The following is a 23,584-nucleotide window of genomic DNA, read 5'->3' as shown; positions in this document are numbered from 1 at the left end:
AACTTTTCGCAGTCTGCTTCTTTAGATTAGTTTAGAAATGATGTATTATTTCATTACATCCTATTCAACCCTAAACTCTTTTTAACCAACTAATGTTGTTGACAAAACATTAAAACTTCCCCCTACTACCCCTCAAACTGATCTTAAATCAGCTGAGCATGTAAAATGTGTTACTGCAAATCTTAATATTTCTACATTTGGTGATTTTTACAGTGTTTGAGCACCCTGTTCAGTTTTCATTTTGTGTATTTTGTGGTACCACAACACACTCTTTCACACACAAACATAGTCTCTCGTAGCTATTCAGCGATACTGGAAAGCTCAATGTGGTGATGTATGAGCAAAACCATAACATTTCTTGTAATAACAAGTCCATCTGGACACAATCTTCACTTCAATGGTTTCCCCTTTGGTTTGCTGAATGAAATGGAGGAACTGAATAGGCGGTCAGTAAATGGTCTCCTTGATAACGTTGGTGGACAAAGTGTGGTTGCTGCAGATGCTGATGGAGTGTCGGTTCAGGACGCGTTGTTGTTTCTTATGACGGCACGGCAGCAGGAAGTAGCGGAGCGTGGAAAAAAAAATTTGTCGGTAGTTGGACGAGACAAGGTTGTAGAGAACGGGGTTTATAGCTGAGCTGACGTAAAAGAGCACGTTGGTGACCATATAGAAGTAGTGGTAGAAATCAAACAGAGCACTGTAGGAGAAAAGCAAACAGAATAGATTAAGGGACGGAAAGAGAAAATATTTGTACCAGCACAGAAAGTACATCAGGGGTTTTCAAACTTTATGAGACAAAGGACTGGCAAATACAATGTCAAAATTATACTTTATGTTTATAAAGCAGTGGAAAAAAAGAAAACGCTACAATTTTTGCATTTATTGTGTACCAATTCCAGACAAGTTGTATTTTTTACTAAGGACAAACCTTATCACTAAACCAATAAAAATTATTAAAATGTTTATACTGTGTTGTGTAGAAAAAATAGATTTAAATGCAAATAAAGCAATATTTTCATTTGGAATTTGGGAGAAATGTTGTTTACAGATTGTTTTTTTATCGATGATCGAATGATAAAATTGAAAAAAATATTCTGAAATTAAATAATTGGCTAAAGAGTTATGGTGGATATAAAACTGAGGAGAAACATTTTCAATAAAATTGTATTTGTGCTATAGAAACGTTCACAATAAACCTTGTTTCATGACAGCTGTTTTACGTTTTATGTCATTTGCACGTACAAATAACTTTTGGTTCCCTTTAAATTAACATTTTATGATCTTCGTATACCATATACCTATAAACTTGATCTCTTTAACGCTTTTTCAATCTCCACTCTGTTTCTGAAATCAACAGAAATCCTCTTTTACGATACAGTGAAATTATACTCCTAAAATGCATTGACGTTGTTATTTTATGTCAGGCTGTGTTTTGAAAAATATCTTTAGCTTTCTCAATGTAATGTAAATCTGGGATTTTGTTCAGTGATTTGATTAGTTTGAATTGATTAGAATAAAGATAATCTCATGAACAATCATGTGTCTCTTTAGATAACATCTCTACATCAAACTCAAAATCGAAAATTGGGTTTTGACTACACTTTGTGAAGGTCATATTCATAATTCTTTCTCTGTGATCTTTGATCACATCAGAGTTATGATGCCAGACACATGTACAGTATCACTGTGAACCTGTCTGTCTCTATCACTTCAGCCCTGTAACCCAGATTCACCAAAACTGTAAAGAAGACTTAACCCTGCCACAGCAGACTGGATCATCTCACCAATTCAAGGAAGCCATTTACAGACACAATTTTTAAGTCAAAGCTGCACATGCATGTTTGGTCAGAGACAATTCTTTCCTTGGAAGTTGTAAGTGGAACTATAAAAAAACATTTTCCAAAGCTAAATGTTGTGTGCAATCTGCATCAGATGGTCCATGAACAGACCATGATCATGCTATCCGGTACATGCCTTTACATTCATCTTCTAAGAATAAGTGAGATCATTTTTTACAGAATCCAGCGATGTAGAAAGAGAGAAATATAAATATCACACACTACAGATCTGCTAAGGAGGCAAATGGAATTAAGCATCAACAGACTTAGCTCAGATGATTAATGAGTCACTTAAAGTGATTGATTAAACACTCACTTTATATCTCTCTACACCTCGGCTTCTAAACATTTTCAAAGGTTTTTTATTATTTCAAAGAATTTGGATTCATTTCCAGTCTATCATGGCAGGGGGTGTCAAAATATTGTAATCTTTCTGACCTCATAAGAAACTTAACTTCGTGTTCTGCTGTGGCCTAAGAGACCACAAAGCTCTTTCATCATCTCATACAGTAATTACCATCAAAGCATCAGGTTGATACTCACATGAGATCTCACTATAAACAGCTTGAAATTCTATTAAAACTGTTACATGAATTATGTTTGGGGTCTTTGAGACTAATGTGACTTAATGCAATGAATTAGGTGGTACAAACAGACCCCCTATCAACTGTCCATATGAATTTTATATACTGCTGTTTTCCTTCTGAAACCTTGTATTTCTATATTTAATGATTTTTGCAACAATATATATTTTTCTTTACAAAAAGCTAATAAAAACAATGGTACATTACAGATCAAATGTCAGAAAAACATACTAAACAAATAAAAAATATTAAATATGTCATATGGCGTGAATACGTGTATTTTTGTGTCTTTGGTGTGTTAGAAACGTAAACTTGCAAATATTAAAGCGAATGCTCACTCAGACCTGCCTGAAACGCCTCGTGTGACCACACCCCCACAGATCTATGTCAGTTCGTGGCATAATTTGACTAAGACCGGCCAAATGTATAAGCAAGTAAGATGGGCATATAATTGCTTTGGATTCTGATGCTTCAAATATGGTAAAATGCGTTAAATTTCCGTCTCACAATTGCATTATTCGACCAATCACTACGGACTGGTTAACTGGCCAATCATAGCACACCTCGCTTTTCAGAGTGATGAGCTTTGTAAAAAATCTGCACGTTTCAGAGAGGCAGGCAAAGAGGAGATACAAACACGCAAGGTATGTGGTAAATACAGCCTTTTTGAACCTGAAATCGTGTATACACATTGGATTACATCTAAAACGAACCATAATATTTGTTTTAGCAGTGTCATATGACCCCTTTAAATAATTATTATCATTTTAACACATGAATCAAAGGCGGCTCTGGTACCCCAAAATAGTAAATCTCCACAGAACATAAGGTATAAATATGTTTAATTAAATCTGAAGAGCTCTTTAGCTTGAAGTGTGAATAACAAGGGTCGTCATTCACTTGCATTTGTTTGTCTGGGTGAAGATTTGAATGTTCTCCCTACGGCAACTTTGATGATGAGCCCTGCATGAGGAGGAACTAAACAGCACGTATTCCGACACAAATCATCAATCTGTCTGACATATTCTCACTCGTTTCTGTAACTGAGATTCACAGCTGAATGACTGAATGAATCAGTAAATGCATCAGTGCCTGTATCTACTGTATTTCTATAGACGTATATGTGTACAAATCCTCCGCCGCAGTTCACAAACCCCACAACACAAACACCTGTTATTTACACATAAAAGGTTTTTGGCAGTATTGAAGCTAAATGGTGGTCTTTTGGTCCTTCTGGTTCTGTAATTTTGTGTTATCTGTACAGTCGGATTTCATAATAAATGAAATGATAAAATTGCTTGTAAAACGTCACAAGACTGTTGCGAAGCAGTAATTTTCCACTATTTAGTTGGTATAATAACACCTGCTCAATGTGTTTCTGGTTAGACAGAATTAAAATGAGCAATTGAACTCTATACGGATTTCTAGACAGAGTTTGAAATAGCATCTAAAAGCAATATGATTTTATTTCTAAATAAACATTTTATTATATCATCACAATCATATTCAGGTTTATAGCTCTGAAAATAAAAATAATTGAATAGATGTGCATTTCTTTAATGCACAGTAAACTGTCTGATCTGTAAATTACAAATTAAAGATTCCCAGCCCAAAGAATGAGCAATAGCATTAGTGATGTTTCCTTTACTAATAATAAAGAACATTATTAATTGCAAATGTGATATGCCTTTTTTTGAGATCATAACTTATCCTGCACTGTTTGTTTGTTGATAAAAGGTATGCCATTGCTTTTCAAAGCAGCCGCATTTACGTTTTATACCTGCTGGTGGATAAAGAAAATCTCTTGGGATTTAATTTGAGTGAAGATTTGAGGTACGAGAATATCACAGAGACTCGTGGTTGGCTATGTTTATGTTTAATAAACCATCATCTAAAATACCCAAAAACATACAGAACCCCAAAGGAACATTCTAGCATCGTGGCAGAGAGTTTTGGACAAGGAACCCTCAATATTTGTGGCTATGAAAGCTAGTGCATTTTGAGCAAGGGTTCGAATTCCACCTTTCCTTGACATTCATTGAGGTAATCTGTGTAATAAATTTGTCTATAAAAATGTCTCATCGCTCTTTAGCACATGCTTTAGAAACCCAACCAACTGCAGAATAAATCAGTGTGTGGTCCACCATTCCTGTACATTTCCTCCACATTTCAAACAGACATGTACTGTGTGTTGTGCTGCTATGTATGAATGATAAACTGAGGGTTGGAGGATACGGTGCAGATTTATCGACCTGCCCCAAAATCATAGAGGAAAACTCCTAGAAATTACAGCCAGCACCAGGTACATCATGATTCATGTGCTGTGGTGATGTGTCTGTGAACATCTGAACAATGTCAGCCCAGAACTAAGTATTGATTTGTAGAGCTGTATTGTGTGATGAACTGGCTAAAGGCTATGACTTAGTCATCTTTTTCTAGTCTGTGTGTTATTAAAATGAATCTTCTTGACCTTAGAGAATGATAGTCTGAAATGGGAGGAATGTGATGTAATCAAAGAGAACTTTAGTTATGTACTTAGATGCCTGCATATTCTCTAGTGAGAGAATGTTAATCATGTAAACATGTAAATCAAAGCTACTTTAAAATTGTAGCTTCACAAGTTATTCATAATTTAAAACCGTAACGCAACTGTTTTATAGAAAACTAGAAAGATGTACAGTAAGCTTTATGGTACAGTAGTTAAACACATTGAGTCGTTTGCAAAGTTGAAAACAAGCAAAACATTTTATAGTTAAATGTTATCATGTTTCTACATGGTACTCAAAAACGTGAAGGTACAAAAAGCACGAAAAAGTGTTGCACCTCTCATGCAATTTACTTAATTTTAACAAGTTAATACAACTTGTTTTTTTAATAATAATAAAATCCTTTGTCCTGCTTGCTTGTTGGAACAGGGGACCAGGCATCAACGATACGGTGTACATCGTCAATGTTTATCTTTGGCAGAACTTTCAGACATCTTGTAAACACTGAAATTTTGTATTTTTGTATAAATTTGTTGTTGCATTTGCTCACGTAGTCTATTGAAGTGATCTAATCTCATTCGCCTAAAATACGTAATTTATGAGATCTTGAATTATCAGTGCACAGTTCTTTATTTGAATTACATTACTTAAATTATGAGGGGGTTTCCCCATTTTGGGAATAGTATAAAATATCCTGTAAACTATAAACCTAAAATGTAAAAAGTCACTAAACCTCCAACCAAAACCAACATTTTTGTAATGTTACAAAGTTGCCTGTTGACAAATGAAGCCTCCTAAAGGAAAGGAAAATCATCTCAGATCGTTCTCAATTGAGACATTTGGTTAACGCTCCTGCTTCTCACATGTTTCTCCAGAGAAAAATTGCATTTTCTCATGTTTGTCTCCACTGAAATTGAAGAAGAGATCTCCATTACATCTCACACTGTGCTCAGATTACTCTCCTTCAATAAAGTCTCTTACATTCTCAGATTCATCTCCTCTCAAGTTTCATAAGAGATATTCATAAGATCTCACTTTGTGCTCAGAATATTCCCCTTCGCTAAAACTCTGAAAATTCTCACATTTATCTCCTCTATAGTTTCATAAGAGATATCAATAACATCTCACACTGTGCTCAGACTTTTCCCTTTGGCTAGAGACATTTGTATTTGGTCACTCTTGCAGCTTGGACGGTAATTATTCAGTTTGACTAAATCATATTGAATTCCTTGTTTGTAATAAGCACTGCATATGCTGCTGGGCTTTAAAGATACACCCGAACGAGTCAGCCTAGATTTTCAGAAATGTATCTCAAAGTATTTGAATTGATACTTTCTATATTTACAATATTAATAAAAAAAATTAATGTAACACATTTCTCCTAAAATGATATTGAAGATACCGGGGGCTGATTGCAAAAGTCATTATTAGTCATCATTTTTCAAATTCATTTATTTCATGCTCAGTATACTGCAAATCCATTTACATCTTACTGAGATTGTATTTGTGGTATACTAAATTTTTACACTTAAAGTCTGTTTAATTGAATCAACTAATTTGCATTGTGTATAAATAGTTCTCCAAATAACATTTATTATAATTTTTACATCAGTAAGTCATAACAGTAAATATGTTAATACATTTAAACTATACATAGCACAAAATAAATGTATTTAAAATTAAATGTTTTTTACTAGGGCAACTACTTCTTGTTCTATTAACTATTCAACTAATTATGCAGCTGGCACCAGAAGACAAAGCTAATATATAAATGAGACATATTAGAGAATAATCAGCCCTTAGTAGAACTAAAATCAATCCCTTTCATAAACAGCCTTGTGGGCAGCACATCAACATCGATAAATGAATTTGACTCCCAGTTAAAGGCTCTTACCTTCTTTCTCTCTCAGCCTACGGTCATGTCCAATGAATACGAAAAACAATATCATCAACATCATCATCATAAAAAAAGGACAACAATAAAAAGTTCTCCTGTTTTTCTTCTTTTTGTGACTTTCTCACATCTCACTATAGTCTACTTTAATAGACACTGTTGATACTACAATGAGAGATGAATAAGAATCTCAACAAGTCTGAGATATTTTCAGTGTCTCAGTTGGGTCTACTTTTATTTCTCCTAATGGAATTTAGGAGAAACATGGGATGACAAAGCTGATACCGAAATTAGACAATAAATAGATTTCTCAAGCTTCTCTCACCACAATCTCAGTTTTCACTCTCTTAGACATCTCTCAATTGTGTCTATTTTTGTCTCTCCTAAGGAATTTTAGGAGAAATATCTTATGAACTGCTGACATTTAATCAAGATAATAGGAGAACCACAACTGTCTCCTGAGCTTAGAAAAAGCAACCAATGAGCAAAAACAATCCTCTGGGTTGTCACTGCAAAATATATTAAACAAGTGACTTTTTGCAAATTTTACGAGCCAAATTGCTACTTTAATTTGTGTCATGGGCACTGTAGCTAGTTATGTCCTAAAGTGAAATTCTGTCATCATGTACCCTCTTGTCATTTCAAACCTGTATGATTTTCTTTATTCAGCAGAACACAAGAGAAGATATTTAGAAGAATGTTGGGAACGAACAACAGCTTTACCCATTGACTTATATTATGCTTCCTCACAGGGAGACTGCTTTTATTAGATATTATTTATTGTACATTTTCAGTGTTTTCTGTTTTTCTCCTGTAAAGCGGCTTTGGAACCATGAACATGAAAAGTGCTTAATAAACACAATGTAATTGTATTGATTTAAAATATCTTCTCGGCAGAAGAAAGAAAGTCATACAGGTTTGAAATGACAAGAGGGTGGAATAAACAACACTACTGGAATAAAATAAGAGAATTTTCCAGCCTCTTTTCTGTTAAAATTTTGTAATGAAAGCTTTCCTGTGGCTCAGTGGTTAGAGCATGGTACTAACAATGCCAAGGTCATGGGTTCGATTCCAGGGATTGCACATTATAAGAAACAAAAGTATATTGCAATGTAAGTCGCTTTGGATAAAAGCATCTGCCAAATGCAAAAATGTTAAATGTAGTATAATATTTAAAGCGTCACTCACTGAGTCCATTCATTAACATAGCAGTACATCAGTCTTCTTGCGTGGTACGGTAACCAGCACACCACAAATGCAATGACAACAGCACCTGCGGAGAATAAAGCGAAAGAAAACAGACAACATAAGGGTAAGTAACATTCCCACCCGTGTGCAGTGATATATGTAAATGAAAAGGGTTTCAAAAGCTCTGCAGGTGCCTTCACATGAAATAATCACATTTGGGAACAACAGATGACTCATAATTTGTTTTCTCACAGTAACACATTCGCTTCAGCTAGTTTTCCATTTTTTTATGATCTCATCTCACTCCCCTTTGTTATTTTTCCATTACTTCAGGTTTGATTTGAGTCAAACTGGGATTACTTTACTAATCTCTGTTATTCTCTCTATATGAGGCTCTTGACTGGTGGCACATTGCTCAATAATATGGTCGGAGGCTTTGGCAATAGACATTAAGTCTGTGCTTTAAAATTGGTTTGCTTTCTATAGCTTCATCACACATTGACTTAATTTTGTTTTGTTCAGAAATGTTCAAAGCCATTAGGTAGTCAAAATAGCTAGTGTAAAGATGCCAGGAAAACATTAGAGGGTTTTGTTATCCTCTGTTTGGTTACATGATTCAATTACATTTCAAGCATTCCTTGAATGTAATTCAAAAATTATGAATGTTTTTAACTTTAAGGCTTTGATACAATTTTTGGTTATTTTCCCTGAACATTGGATAAAAATGACTATGTTCAGAATATAATCCAATAATTGAATCATTTCTGTTGTACACACTATGCGTATTGTACACAGTATGTACATTTTCTGAAATAACCAGATTACTCTTTTCAAAATATGCAGCATATGTTTTATTAATATAGCATAATCTGTGATATATCACTGTAAAAACTTTGAGAAACACTGGCACGGATAACAGTGACAGTTTATCATTTTTTCTTCTGTTTTATTTAACTCTCAGAGACGTTCAGAGAAATTCCCAGAGGCAGTTAATTTGTCTCTGAATCTAACTAGTCAGCCATTTATTAGAGATGAGGCGATATAAATGGCTGTGCGCTTGTGTGTGTTTCTGCAATAGAAAGGAATTCCCCCTTCTGAGTCATGTCGAGTTATAAATCTTTATGAATGAAAATAACACTGACAATCCTTCTTTTTGATGTGCTTGTCTTAAATGATCAAATTTAACCCTAAGGGTTTGAGCTAAAATTAATTCTTATTCTGGATGAGGAAAGAAGCAATTAAAAGCTAAAGACAGAAGGATGCTGGAGCCAGAGAAATATAGCTTTTTGTCATGATTCTGCCTTATCATGACATGTCTTTCTTGGTCTTGGGGTAGATTCATAGAAGGATCCCTTGTTTCATGTGGGGAGAGGCTTTTTGGCGCTATTGGCTTGCCATACTCTCTCTCCGGTCCTCGTCTCTGTTCCTGCCCTTTTGTCTCGTTATTGATTGCTAATTAGTTCATCCCCAGAACCTGTTCCTGTTTGATTTCTTCCCCTTTTAATAGTCCTCATGTTTCATTGTGTTGTGTTTGGTCATTATGTGTATTCATTGTACTCTTGTGCTTCATGCTCTTGTTCTCTATGGATATTCCCTCAGGCAAGCCAAGCCTAGTCAAGTAGTGTAAGTGTTAGTTTAGTTTATGTATAGTGTACTGTTAGTCTAGTGTTTAGTTTGTCTTCGTTCCCTTCTTGCCTGTGATTATTGTTTTACCCCCTTGTGGGTCCTTGTTTTGTGTATTTTTGTATAATAAATCTTTTGTTTGGCCCCCTTCATCCCCGCCACCTACGATTGGGTTCTTCCCCCATGTATTTCATGACAGAATCACCGAACCTCCTCTGATCCCAGTAGGTAGCATGACCTCTATGTGATCCCTCTGCGGTATCCGCCAGGGAAACGATGCCTTCCGTCTCGCCCCCCACAGCCTCGCCACCACCAACCAGCCTCCATGGCAAGAGAGGGAGGAGAGAATCCTGGGGGTCATGAACCAGCCGGAGCCGGAACCAGCTGTGCCCTTCGTCTCCTTCTTACAGGCGACCACCAGTCGCGTAGGCCGGCTTAAGAAGAAGAGACAACGGAGAGGGGCGCGGGGTCTGGTTCACCCGGTGATTCAGCCGGCAGTGTCCAGCTGGGTGCAGCCGGAGAACCAACCGGCATCCCAGCAGGGACATCCAGTGTCAAGTCCGGTGTCGAGTCCGGTGGTCCCAAGTCTGGTGGTCCCAAGTCCTGTAGTCCCGAGTCCGGTGGTCCATCCGGTGATGCAGCCGGCATCCAATCCAGCACCCTGAAGTCTTTGAACGAGTGACAGCAAGGGGCCTAGGCGTCCCAGATTGCCATGCCCCAGTCAAGGGCGGGGCCAGTTAAGAGTGTGAGTACATATGCCACCCTTGCTTCCTCAGTAGCGTAACGGCATGGTTGAAGTAGAAAAAATGCCAAAGGCACTGGAGCACGACTAAAGGGTTTCAAGAGACTAAGACTGTTGCATAAGAGATACTAGAATACTAGAACTTGACTGAAGATCTAAACTAGAGACAATAAGACTAGAGCTACAAAAGTAACACTATGACAAGAATAAAGACGTGGTTTGTCAGGGAAGGCTGCACTACACAACGGTCTGACACAAGACGAGAGTACAACAGGGACTAAATAGAAAACTGTAATTAAAGATGGGCAACTGTTGTGAGTAATAAGCTAAACAGGGGAGAGAACTAATGTGGGAAGTGGTTACAGGTGCGAGTGATTAGAAGTGGTGAATGAGGAAAGACTAACGGGAAAATAATTGAAATTAATGGTCTCTTCATTTTTTTCCGTGGCTGTATCAACACAAAAGCGTAATAATACAAAACAGGAAAATAACAAGTATTAGTTATAACAGCATAAATTTTTCAAAGTTCAAAATGTACCCTATTTATTTTGATGTACTTGGTCTCATTGAAGAAAGCGAAATGGGTTCTGTCCTTAATATTTCCAGAGAGTATAAACACTAACAAATGTTCATCATGTAACATTACGGATCAGTACAATAATGATGGCGAACTGCTTATAATGCCAATGGCATTTCGGCAGTTACCATTCTTTCGCTGTCACTCCAAATGATCCGGCTCTGATGAGTATCGTTTTCATCTCATTCCACCTGTCTACATCTCTATCTTATCACTAATGGAGCAACAAACCATATCTGAATGTTAATGTGTAAGGGCAGGATTGCACTACAGCCTTGGCTGAATCTTTCTGAAATTCAATCAAGGATCAACATTCGTCCGATTACCTTCCAAATGAGAGTCTGAATCCCCCTTCAGCCTTCCATTTGAAAGCAAATCAGACAAATGTGGATTCTAGATATCTGGCTTGTGTATGGGTATGCCGTGTCCCTATAGATAAGAATAGTCTCAAAGCCTGGCTGATTGCACTGTTTCCTATAAAGAAATCCAAATACAGATCAGTGATTAATCACACTGGAAGTGAATTATGCCTCTTTAGAGCAATAGATTAAGACAGCACAGACTGAATCAACACTGTCAACATCACAAAAAGGAGCCGTGTACACACACATGCACACATTGGATATCTAGGGTGTATTGAGAGCTGGATAAAGCAAATAATAAGCTTGTCCGTTACATCTCTTTGTTCCACTCTGTGTTGATTTCATTTTAAATTCAGGAGTTGCATAAACCCATTAAAACGCGACAAAACTCTTGCCTCAGATAAGACGTGATTACTTGTATTATTTTATTTGGTAAATATGTTAATTACAGACTGCTATTCAATATAAAGTCCATTAAATGTTGCCCCCACTCCAGCGTGATTCATTTGAGGGTCACTCTTACTAACAGTAGATAAAGACTCATTATAAAACTAATATACTTTGAATAATTTATGGCCACTTGTATAAGCATATTTTTCAGGTGTTTGTGATATCGTGCTTGTTTAAAGCAATTATTAGCATGTGAAAGGGACCAGGAGTTGCAACGATCGTTTTCTCACTTCCTTCTCTATGACAGAGTGACACTTGCTGTTCTAGTTACTGCACCGGGTTCAGATGAGCAGCCAGTCGCACTGCAAGCCAATGAGAAGAGATCGTCCTCTCTTTATTTCTCAAATGTGAAGCCATGTCTTTTGCTAGCTTTCTGACTTCATCAAACAAGAATAAGCACACAGGATTATTTGAAATGTCTAAGGAATTTATTTGATTTATTGACCCTATGCTTGCACTGCATTTCAGCAAATTTGAATGAAGTTATACCATAAATGTCCACATTCGGGTTCCTATTATGTTCATTTAATGTATGTTTATTAATTTCAATTATAAAAATGCAGTTTTGCAGGTTTATAAATATATTACATTTGCCTAAATGCAGATGTGTGAAAACATACAGTTGTGTTCAAAATTATTCAACCCCCACTGAAATTGATTGTTTTGGTCGGTTTGACATTGATTATGATCATTCAGTCATCCTGCTTACAATTAAATCAAAGAGGCACGTGTAGGTCAGACAAATATGTTTTATTCAACCCCCAAGTGACATTCAATCTTAGTACTTAGTACAACATCCTTTTACAGTTATAACAGCTTTTAAACGTGAAGCATAGCTTGACACAAGTGTCTTGCAGCGATCTACGGGTATCTTCGCCCATTCATCGCCTGAAGCTTCCCAGTACCTGCAGAAGCAAAACAGCCCCAAAGCATGCTTGACCCCCCGCCATGCTTCACAGTAGGCAAGGTGTTCTTTTATCATAGGCCTTGTTCAAACATAGCGTTGATCCATGGGCCCAAACAGTTCTAATTTTGTTTCATCAGTCCACAGAACACTATCCCAAAACTTCTGTGGTTTGTCCACATGACTTTTGGCATACTGCAGTCGACTCTTCTTATTCTTTGGGGACAGCAAGGGGGTGCGTCTGGGAGTTCTGGCATGGAGGCCTTCATTACGCAGGTTGCGCCGTATTGTCTGAGCAGAAACTTCAGTACCCACATGTGACAAATCTTTTCTCAGTTCCTCAGCAGTCACACGAGGACTTTTCTCCACTCTACACTTCAGGTAGCGCACAGCAGTCGAAGTCAGCATCTTCTTTCTGCCACAACCAGGTAGCGTTTCAACAGTGCCCTTTGCCTTGAATTTGCGAATGATGCTTCCTATAGTGTCTCTTGGTATGTTTAACATCTTTGCAATCTTCTTATAAGCCATTGCCCTTCCTGTGAAGAGTAATCACCTGTTCTCTTGTCTTCCTGGACCATTCTCTTGACCTCACCATGTTTGTAACCACACCAGTAAATGTCTAGAAGGAGCTGAGTATCACAGTCATTTTAAAGCTGCCTAATTGGTGCTTATTAGGCTTTTTTGCTGCTCCCTGATATCCAGAGGTGTTTTCAATACCTGATTGAAAACACTTCATTGAACCTCTGTTCTTCAGAGTGGTAGTCTTTAAGGGGTTGAATAATTATGTCAATGAAGAATTCACAAAAGAAACATTTACTACTGTATTACAAAACTAATTGATGTCATTTTAGTTGCATATGGTTCTTTAAGAAGTCCTTGTAGGATTTCATTCTGAATACAATTACAAATGTACACTAAATTCCCTAAAACCATTTACAGCATTGGGGGTTGAATAATTTTGAACACAACTGTACCCTACAACTACTCTTGTTTTTTTTCTCTTTCTAAATAAAACAGACTTTTGTCTACACGCCCATAGAGCTGTCACAATAATTAAATAATCGTCTCATCGCAATTATTTAAGATAAATGCAATTCTTGTAAATTCTTGTAAGCAATGGTAATCTGCAGTATATACAGCATTCTACAGTACATGCACCCTCCTTAAACTGCACTGACTGGTAAATTCATACTGCTTGTCCATCGTTTGAGTTGTATCAGATTTGTATTTTTTTGTGTTGCGTTTTATTAGAGTGCTTCCAGACTCCTGGTAGTTTTAGTTTGAGTGCTCTCTTCTGTTATGGTCACTAAGTGTGAATGTCAGTTATTTAAAGAATTTTTTACATTTCTAAAGGAGTTAATTTCTTCATTGAATAAATGAATTGTATGAATGGTTATAATTGTCAAAGCTTTAAAACAGAATTAATCGCCATAATAACAATTATTTAATAGACAATTAATTGTTGGCCAAATTTTTTAACCGTGACAACCCTACTCGCCTATGTACCAGAAGTTCAATAATGACTTGCTGATATGAACTCTCATTAAGTGTCTGTCTCCTCTGGATCCAGTTCAGGAATAAAAGCAGCTTCTGAACTTTCACAGCGCACCATATGAATTCAAATTCAGTTGAGGTCGAAGTAAGTGGAGCCAATATTAGATAGATTGGGAAGAATGGATGAAAGCCCTGCCATCATCTCTGACCCTGTCCAAACCAGCTGGGCAAAAGAAAGTGTCTTCTGCAGATTTGCCATAATTAGAGTCTGTTAGTCTGCGATTTGCTGGCTCTTACATCACCTATAGATCACCTCACTCCCTCTCAGAAAGTGCCGTCACACTGACAGATGAAATGTTTTTGTTGCAGATTGCTTTCTCTCAGCAAACTCACATTAAGCTCACACAATGCTGACAGGTCTATAGACAGACGTATCAACATGGGACGGGTGTGAAAGGATATGCATTTTAATTCATGTTTTTAAACATTAGCAAAGAGGCATTGACAAAAGCAGAAGCGGCGTTGCATGCTGGGAAAAATATCCAGATGATCACAGCAGATGAAGCTAAATAAATACATTACGTTTTTCTGATACTCACACAAATGCATAAATGCAAAAAGCTGTTATTGGAGTATATATATGATTCTTAAAGCTGGTGTGAGCTTAAAGCGCTACAATGCACTATATGACCCGTCACCTCTGTGTTTACGCTAAGGGTACGAGAAAACATAACTTGGATTCTATTGCTATTAACATCTAGCACGTAACGTTAAGGCTGCATAACACTGAATAACATTATCTTACACCGAGTTTATCAATGATTTTCAGCAATTAAATACCTTTACCTTTAAGCAACAAATTTGTATGAATCTGATCAGATATCAATAACACCGTTCCCTGAAAGACATGCCTGTTAACATCTGTCAAATGGCTTTGATAAAATGTTGACATTTTGTAGTTTTCTTTATAAAAAATCAGAATGAGAAACAATGCACATTTATTTTTTACAGCCGCCTTTGCTAATATTTGCCAAGGGTGCAAATAATAGTGAAGGGTAGGCAACTGTATTTTCTCAGCTGCCAATCAGAATCAGATGACAGAGGAGATCAGTGAGAGGATGACATGTTTCAGAATTATGATGAAGTCAGAGATGCCACAAAGTTTGCCTCAAAGCAAAAAAACTTGACCTTAAGCTTCAATTTATTGTTTAAATTTTGTATAGTTTCCCAAGGATCACAGACAAAGTCGTATTGAAATATGAGAAATAGTTAACGTACAGGTAAAGAGAATTCTGAGAATTGTTTCTAAAACACATATAGATGTAGAAATGTATTGCTGAAACACATTACAAAGACTCAGAAGTATGTACTACTGAATTGTGGCATTATACAACAGTTTTTCACTGATTCTCTGTTCAGGATTTTTGGGCGTGGATAAAATGGGGGATCGATGACGCAATGGATTGTCCGAGAATGCATGGTCCCTCCCCTATCACTAGAGCGCCTAGCATCAGGTGTCTGCTCAATCACGAGCTCAGGGTTGTAAGCTTTTAGAACACGTTTTCAGGCTCTCACTCTGCCCAACTAAACAAATCTCACGCCAAATAAAAAGCAAATGGTAACGCATACATGAACGGAAGGAGGATAAGTGCGCGTTATCGCGAAGTGCTTCAGTGAATGATGTTTAATAAACACATTTTGAGACGAGCACAATCAGATAATCCAGCCGGCTGGTTTGCTATCAATAATCTCAGCATCTACTTAATCAGCTGAAGAGAGAACCACTACAAATAGAAAAAGCTGTCTGTGTTCACACTCGTTTTAAATTACAATCCTATGGAGTAAACTGTGTTTTTCAAAAATGTCCTGATCTCTTTTTTAAAACGCCAGTATCTTTTTCTGCAGCTCAGAGCATCTTTTGAGGTTGAAAGAGGTTCTACTTTTATGAAAAAACATCCTTTTCAAGCACCTTTTCACAGCTGACCAATGACAGAGACCTTTAGTTTCTATAACAACATGCGAGGAACGGGATTGGTCGAGATGGCTCAATCTCAAAAAAATAAAACTTTAAAAGTTTAATTTTCACTTTCAATAACTTGTGATTGCATTGCTAGAGAGAAATTAGTTTTGTAGTTTTTAAATATGTGATTGGTTATAGCATGAGTGTAATGAGGAAGGCGGGCCGAGAGCCATGAGGCAACGTGGCGGGGCCGGTGGCGTGAGTGATAATGGGAATGAGCTGTGCGCACACAGCCTCACAGCTCTCGTCCCGCCTTCCTCGTTACAATGAGGCTCTCTGTTTATAAGTTAAATAGACTTCCATTAGGCTGCCTATGTATCCTTAGCTGCCTCTGTGCACAAATACTATCTTTGAAAATTGCCAGCTGCTATTTCTGACAACAAAGCGCTGTAGGTACGGGCTAATACCATGTCCGGGGTGAGTACTCCTAGTTCTGAAGAAACTGCCGAACAGCTCGTACGCATACCTTTTAACCTGCTTGTGAATTACCTATTGATAAAGATCGTGCTTGTTTGAATTCAAATCCTCCCATTGAGGAGCGCTGATCACATATGATGTCTGTGTGAACAAGGTGCGCAGTGGTATGCAAAATACGTTGGCTGAAAATGTACAAATGACCAGTCACAGCGTTCGGCCAGAACATTTTGATTGGGCGAACCTTTTTTGTTCTACTCCTTTCACAGACGATATACAATTATAAAAATATTATTTGACACTATACTTGATTGCTATCATGATGTAAATAGATTTCCATCCAACATCTGGACAGGATAACCTGCCCTGCCTTTAATGGATCACATTTTAATACATAATAGAATATCTTTATTTACATTTCGCAGCTGCATACAACAAAATTTTAGCTCTCTCTTCCAAAGTAACGTTACACACTAAGACATTGATGAGTGCACATATAATACATATTATGTACATAAACAAATATGTACAGTACAGAAATGTCTAAGTATATATTTAAATAATTACGCTATTTTTATTTACATTACAAAACGTACAAATAAAACCAAATTAATGCATCCACAGTGTTATTCTTTAGCATTAGCTAATGCTAACGCTTTCATTTGATCATCAGTAGCTGACGTGCTACGGCTCCATCATCTGCAGTCTTAAAGTGATGACAACAAACTGTGGTACCAGTTGATGTTAAAATCCTTACGTATAACAAAATAAATCCATGCTCGGAACATGATTCTGTGAAACTTCAGAAAACGGGGGACCACTGAAGGATCATAACTTAACTGAAGTTTTGTATCATAGCACCCGTGACATGTTTCATATAAAATATTTTAACAACATGATGTATTTCATTAACATATATTACTCGTTAATTGACCAAAAAATTAGTGCTGGTAAAACACATTTGCTACGGATGAATACAACCCTGGAATAGTTTTAGCACCCTGAGATTTAACATAAAATACATAGGATGTGCTCCATGCATAGAGTGTATGGCCCTTTAAATGGAGTATTCAGTCAACTGGCAAAACAAACTAGCCTTCCCTGAACTGCATATCTCAACTGCATCTCTAATAGAAAAGATACAATATTCCTTTTATTATTAGTCCAGTCAGTGTGAGCAAAATTGCTTCACAAATGAGGATTAAATTAAAAAACCCTGTCAGTACAGTCTTAAAGTGCGCTCTGCTTTGAAGACCTCTAAAGAACAAATAACAAGAGAAAAACATCATGAAGATGGATTCTCAGAAAAGACTGAGGGGAGGGCTGTACTTGCATACGTTGAACATATTATGATGTGTTATATGTTGTTATTTACCCATTTTAAGAAAACATCTCCAGTGCTGAGTAGGATAACTAAAAGACAGCTTATGGGATAAACATGTTTGTCATACATTGTCAGTGTACTGCCTATCCGACTATGTGTCAATGGTCATATTCATCTTCTGACAAACTTTATTGGGTTAAGTGTGCTAATCTTATTAACCTTCTTTACATTGATCAAGTTCCTGAGTGGAGATTTGAAGAATGGTCACTCACACGTGCCTGCACAAAAACACATGCATTGTTCACTTTAAATGACTAAACTTGAGATATCTGGGGCTTCGTTTATTGGGGACTTGCGGTAATGACATCTAAAAGACTTTTGTTTTAAAAATGTGATGGAAATAAGACCCATTCAATATTAACATTCAATTTAAAAAGGAAATCCAAATACATCTTCAAAATAATTTAATATGAAAAATGATCTTAGATCCAAAATTAAGATTACATTAAGTGTTTTCCATTTTCTTTTTTTCCTTCTCCTTAATGCAGAGGTTGACATTATTTCATAAATAGATTTTCACACATTTAATATTTGAATACATTAGAAAGCTAGGACTTTCTTAGTACATTTTTTTATAAAAAAAGTACATTTTTTTTTTTATATATTAAAGGTAAACAATTGACATGTAATAATGAAATGTAGTGGAGTAAAACGTATGACAGTTTATAATGTACTAAGTATTATTTTCCATAGTAAGAACACAATGATGAAGTAAAGATACTTAATTTTTAGAGTGGAGTAAAAATACTGAGTATTATCTACCTCTACCGAGGTATATCCTATGGCTCTTGTTAGATAGCGAATGCTGGCTATCTGGGGTGTATGATTCTACTGTGTTGATCTAATGTAGATATTATTTTAGTCATGATGCAATCAAACTTGATTTCAATTATTCGACTGTTGGATTCTTGTATACTATTCAATTGTATGCACCCATACTTATTTCAAGCACTAAACATTACAATATTGTTAAACCATATGCTTGGGGAAAAGAGAAAGGCACTCACGTAACACCATGACTCCGTGCCGCAGTGATTGGGCACGGTTAGGTTCCACTGTGACACTGAGAATTGTAGCATTTCCTCCGATGATAGAGGTGCGATTCTCCTGCGCAGTCTCCCGAAACATGCGCAGCAGCTGACTGGCTATGACTCCGTTTAATGATGAGATTAAAGCCATGGGGACCACAAAAGACAGGAAAGCATTTACCTTGAGGAGAGGAGATCAGAGGAAGAAAGGGATTAGGCCATATCATTTTAAGAAGCATGATTTGTGGTTAGAATTAAAGTTTGTCTAAAACAACATGGCATACAGTACAGTATGTCTACATTTGGTTGCTTGTCCTATTATATCTCGCTTATGGTAGAAAGTTAGCCATGACCTTCACAATATTACACATGATTTTGTTGTTTGTGGTTAGTTTGAAACATGCCGGTAAAATGGATCTTCTAGTTCTCGAAAAATTCTCTTTATTTGTGATTAGTTTTATTATTATTAGTTTTATTTAAGAGATGTGTAGAGTAAAAAATAGCATAGTGTAATTTTTATTTGGCAGGACGTGTAAAGGGAAATGTGTAGTGTGACAGAAATGTCAGTTGGATTGTATTTAAGGGCAATGCGTTGAGCAACTAAAGGATTTGTTTTGTGTGTACAGTATGTGAACAGCAGAAATAATTGTTTCATGCGGTTGTGCTTTGAATCAGTTTTTTATAAGGAAAGGAGCAGATAATTGTGGATATTTAGTGGATAATTATCAGAAAGCTGACAGGGTACCCTCAGAGGGGGGTAGGGTATCCAAAATCTTTACTCAAGTAAAAGTAACGTGTATGCAGTGAATAAATGTAGCTAGTTACTAGTTACTTTGTATCTGATTATACTATTCATAAAATGTATATTAATGCCAATATTTTAATATTATTGTAATACAGTTCAAAGTTGGGATGGAAGGAGGCGCGAACCAGTCGTGTTACAAACAATAACATTGAAGTAAAAGGCCAGCAGCCACCTCACGGTCGACTGCCGGCTCCAAGAACAAACACAAACTTAACATATGTCCGGGCCTGGTCCTCTCTCGTCGTGAGAGATACGGAGCCGGTGCGATGCACAGCTGACACTCATTATCACTCGCGTCACTGCCCCGCGTCATTCCCTCACGGCTCTTGTCCCGCCTTGCTCGTCACAATTATATTTTAATCAATATTTACTCAATATTTTTAATTATTACTATGATCATAAGCAGATATCTTATCAATATACACACAGAGACTAAAGAATAAACACACAAGGAAGAGACAAGGATTTCTGTCAATTTCATCTAGTCCCAATGTCAATGTACCCTACACAACTTATTTAGAATAATAGACTGTGTCAAACTTAAGAGAACCTGCAGAGTTTTCATAAAAATGATGATCTAGAACATTTGCAGTGCGCTCTCTTATATGAAAAATAATCTGATTTTAGACAAAACTCATGTTTTCTCATGTTGTGTCATATTTGTGTTTTGTGAAAAGCTCTTACTACCCACCTCTGGGTACACTGTCAAATGCTCCCAGAAATAAGAAATAATTAGATGTAATTTTTCCAGCCACTGATCTTTCAGACTGTAAATGCTATTAGTTTTGCGAACCTCCACAACTATAATTTACTTAAACAATAGAACTACTAATTCCGGGGATAAAATTAATTGTACAAAGAGACATAGAGAATCCCTAAATGCCATCTGAAAGTTTAACGTAAACTGTAAGTCATTATCCTTTGAAAGAACTGCAGAAATCACCTTAAATGTTGATCACCAAATGATGCAAAAATTCTTTGGGTAAAAAACTTTGAATTTTGTGTCTGCTAAAAATCTTTACTTTTTACTAGATTGTTCTTTCAAATACACTGAAACCTCCCAGTGGGTGATTGCAATTTTATATTAATTGCATCCATACTATGAACAGATCGCATTAAAAGTTTTAAAAATCATATTTATGCATATAAAAATCATAACATGCCAGATACTTTTCCTCACCAAAATTGAACTCTGCTACCCCAAAATACACTAGTTATAACAGTCATTTACATTTATCTCTTTATAGTTAAAGTTAATTATAGCTATGGCTACTAACTATCGCTACTAACTATAATCATACTAAAACCCTTTTAACCCCCTATGCCCTTTTTAAAGCTATATTTATTTTATTTACAGCTGCAAATAACTTAACAAGTCAGTACATCAAAAAATAAAACTGTCTCTATCTCATCCATTCTGACATTTGCACCATGTGAAAAACAAAGACTTAGCCGAGAATATTGAAATGTCTCGACACTGATTTTGAAGTACATGTTGTTAGTTAAAGCAGTCATGTTCAATTGGCTTCCAGCAGATGTCTGGAGTTTATGTGTCCATCACCTTTTTTCTTCGGGTAAGATGAACATTAAAAAAGATATTCAAGAAATGTCCAACACATCAAAATGCACTGGAGAGAAGGAGGGAGATAATGATACAGATCTTTAATTTATGTGGTTGAGACAAGACAGATCTGCATGTCAGGAAGGAAATGTCCTCTTTTGTTAATACAAAGTGTTTAATCCAGAACTGCTGATGAAAACCATCAACAGTAAATTAGTTAGAACTGACCATCCCTGTGCCTTAAAGGGGTCATATGACACGGCTTAAACAAATATTATGGTTTGTTTTTGATGTAATGCAATGTGTATACACAATTTAACGTTTAAAAATGCAGTATTTTCCACATACCGTGCATGTTTGTATCTCCTCTTTGCCCCACGTGGATTTTTTACAAAGCTCATCGCTCTGAAAACTGAGGTGTGCTATGATTGACCAGTTAGACAGTGCGTAGTGATTGGTCGAAAATGGCAAGTATGTGACGGAAATTTAACGCTTCATGCCATATTTGGAACATCAGGTTCCAAAGCAATTGTACTGACAGGTACAGCCACCTTACTTGCGTATACATTTGGGCGGACTTAGTCGAATCATACCACGAACTGACATAGATTTGTGGGGATGTGGTTACAGAAGGCATTTCGGGCAGGTGTGGGTGAGCGTTAGCTTTTAGATAGTTTTGTCACCTTTATTTTTGCAATTTTCCATGTCTAATACATGCATGAGCAACTTATAACACACCAAAGACACAGAAAAACACTTTGTAATTGTTTGTAGCAAACTGACAGTTGGTTTGTTAAATGGCGCAACTTCTATGTTTCTTTAGTGCTCATTTTTTCCTCACATTATCAAGTTAAACTTAATTCAATATTTCAGGTCCATTGGTTTACTAAAAGAGTAAATATTTTGTGATTTTTAAGGTCCTACTTTTGTTTATGGAGTGTCCAACAACAAGTTTAAGTACATGACAGGGTTTAAAAACCCTTTATTTTCTAATAATAGGCAGTTATTATTACCTTACTTCTTGACTGACTCTCAAATGATTTGTTCTGAGATTCATCCGTCTAATCTCCACCTTTATGTCAGCCAACTCTGATCTGATCGGTCAGATTGTCTAGTCTGATGATGGTCTAAAGCGAAGCAGTGTCGCAAATGGAACGTAGGTGGGAATAACATAAAGTGACGCAAATCTGACACCGGAACTGAAATTAAAACAAAATCATCCGCGGGATGTTACAGTGTAAAAAAACTGAAATTTTTGTTATAATTAAAGATTTACGGTCACAAAACATCAAATTACAACAAAGTGTTATGGTCTGTACAGACGAACACGAGGGAGATGAGGTTAGTCCAACAAATATACTTTAATCCAAGATATAAAGGTTTCAGGGAAAAGCACAACACCGTATACATAAACAATACCGGACAAAGGAATTGCGCAAAACACAGAGCTTAAATAACAAGGGAACAACTAATAAAGAACAGAAGACAAAACCAAACAGTGTCTCGCTCTTTGATTTTAAATGAAGCACTAATGGAATGTTATGCCTTTGAATAGCACACACTACCTACAAAGACCCTATCTCCATGGGAACCATGGAGGCCATTTAAAATAGGCTTCCAGTGATTGGTCCAGCCATCTGACCCAAACTCGACTTAAATCTGCTTATTTAAAAAATCCCCTTTATCGATTTGCGATGTCTTTCCTCCATCTATATTATTAGAGCCAGTGGCTGACATTGTCCTGAAAAATGACATTCCTGTATCATTTCTCCATCAAAGCTCTTCCAGCAGGTGCATTCACTAGGACAGCAGAGCGCACGCACACTCAAATAACCAAACAAATCATGTGGCAAATCAAATTCTGTTCAAGTGTCTGCTGGTCGAGAATCCTGTTCTCTGGGTCTTCGAGTCCATCGTGGATTATTCTCACATTGAATGACGATGTTGAACAGTGTTTCAATGAACAATGTTTTATAAGTCAACAAACTTATTTACATTTCTGTATGTTGAAACCTTTATCACATCCAGGAAAACAGCTCTGAAAGGACTTTTGAATGGAGGTCTGTATTATGACAGTGTCAGAAAGGGTTTGTTTCTCAACCAAAAACGAATTAAACCACCGTTATTTTCTATCTCTCTCTTTTCGATAATATTTCAGTTGTTTAATATTAAAACCACCGCAGCAGAACTCATAATGAAGGTTTCTTTAAGCACAGCACTTTGAACTCTG

General features: G+C 36.6%; 1 protein-coding gene across 1 annotated transcript in view; it reads right to left on the bottom strand.

The window, feature by feature from the left end:
• Positions 1-447: 447 nt before the first annotated feature.
• The window catches only part of ntsr1 (neurotensin receptor 1 (high affinity)), a 31,801-nt gene continuing 8,664 nt past the window's right edge, over positions 448-23,584 (bottom strand). The window contains exons 2-4 of the mRNA XM_056733813.1: positions 18,968-19,169; positions 7,991-8,075; positions 448-697 (exon numbers count right to left, since the gene is read on the bottom strand). Of these exons, the coding sequence (XP_056589791.1) occupies positions 448-697; positions 7,991-8,075; positions 18,968-19,169 (537 nt within the window). The remainder of the gene's footprint in view (positions 698-7,990; positions 8,076-18,967; positions 19,170-23,584) is intronic.

Source organism: Triplophysa dalaica, chromosome 20, assembly GCF_015846415.1.
Source record: "Triplophysa dalaica isolate WHDGS20190420 chromosome 20, ASM1584641v1, whole genome shotgun sequence".
Lineage (NCBI taxonomy): Eukaryota > Metazoa > Chordata > Actinopteri > Cypriniformes > Nemacheilidae > Triplophysa > Triplophysa dalaica.
This window is presented reverse-complemented; position numbering and strand designations above follow the sequence as displayed.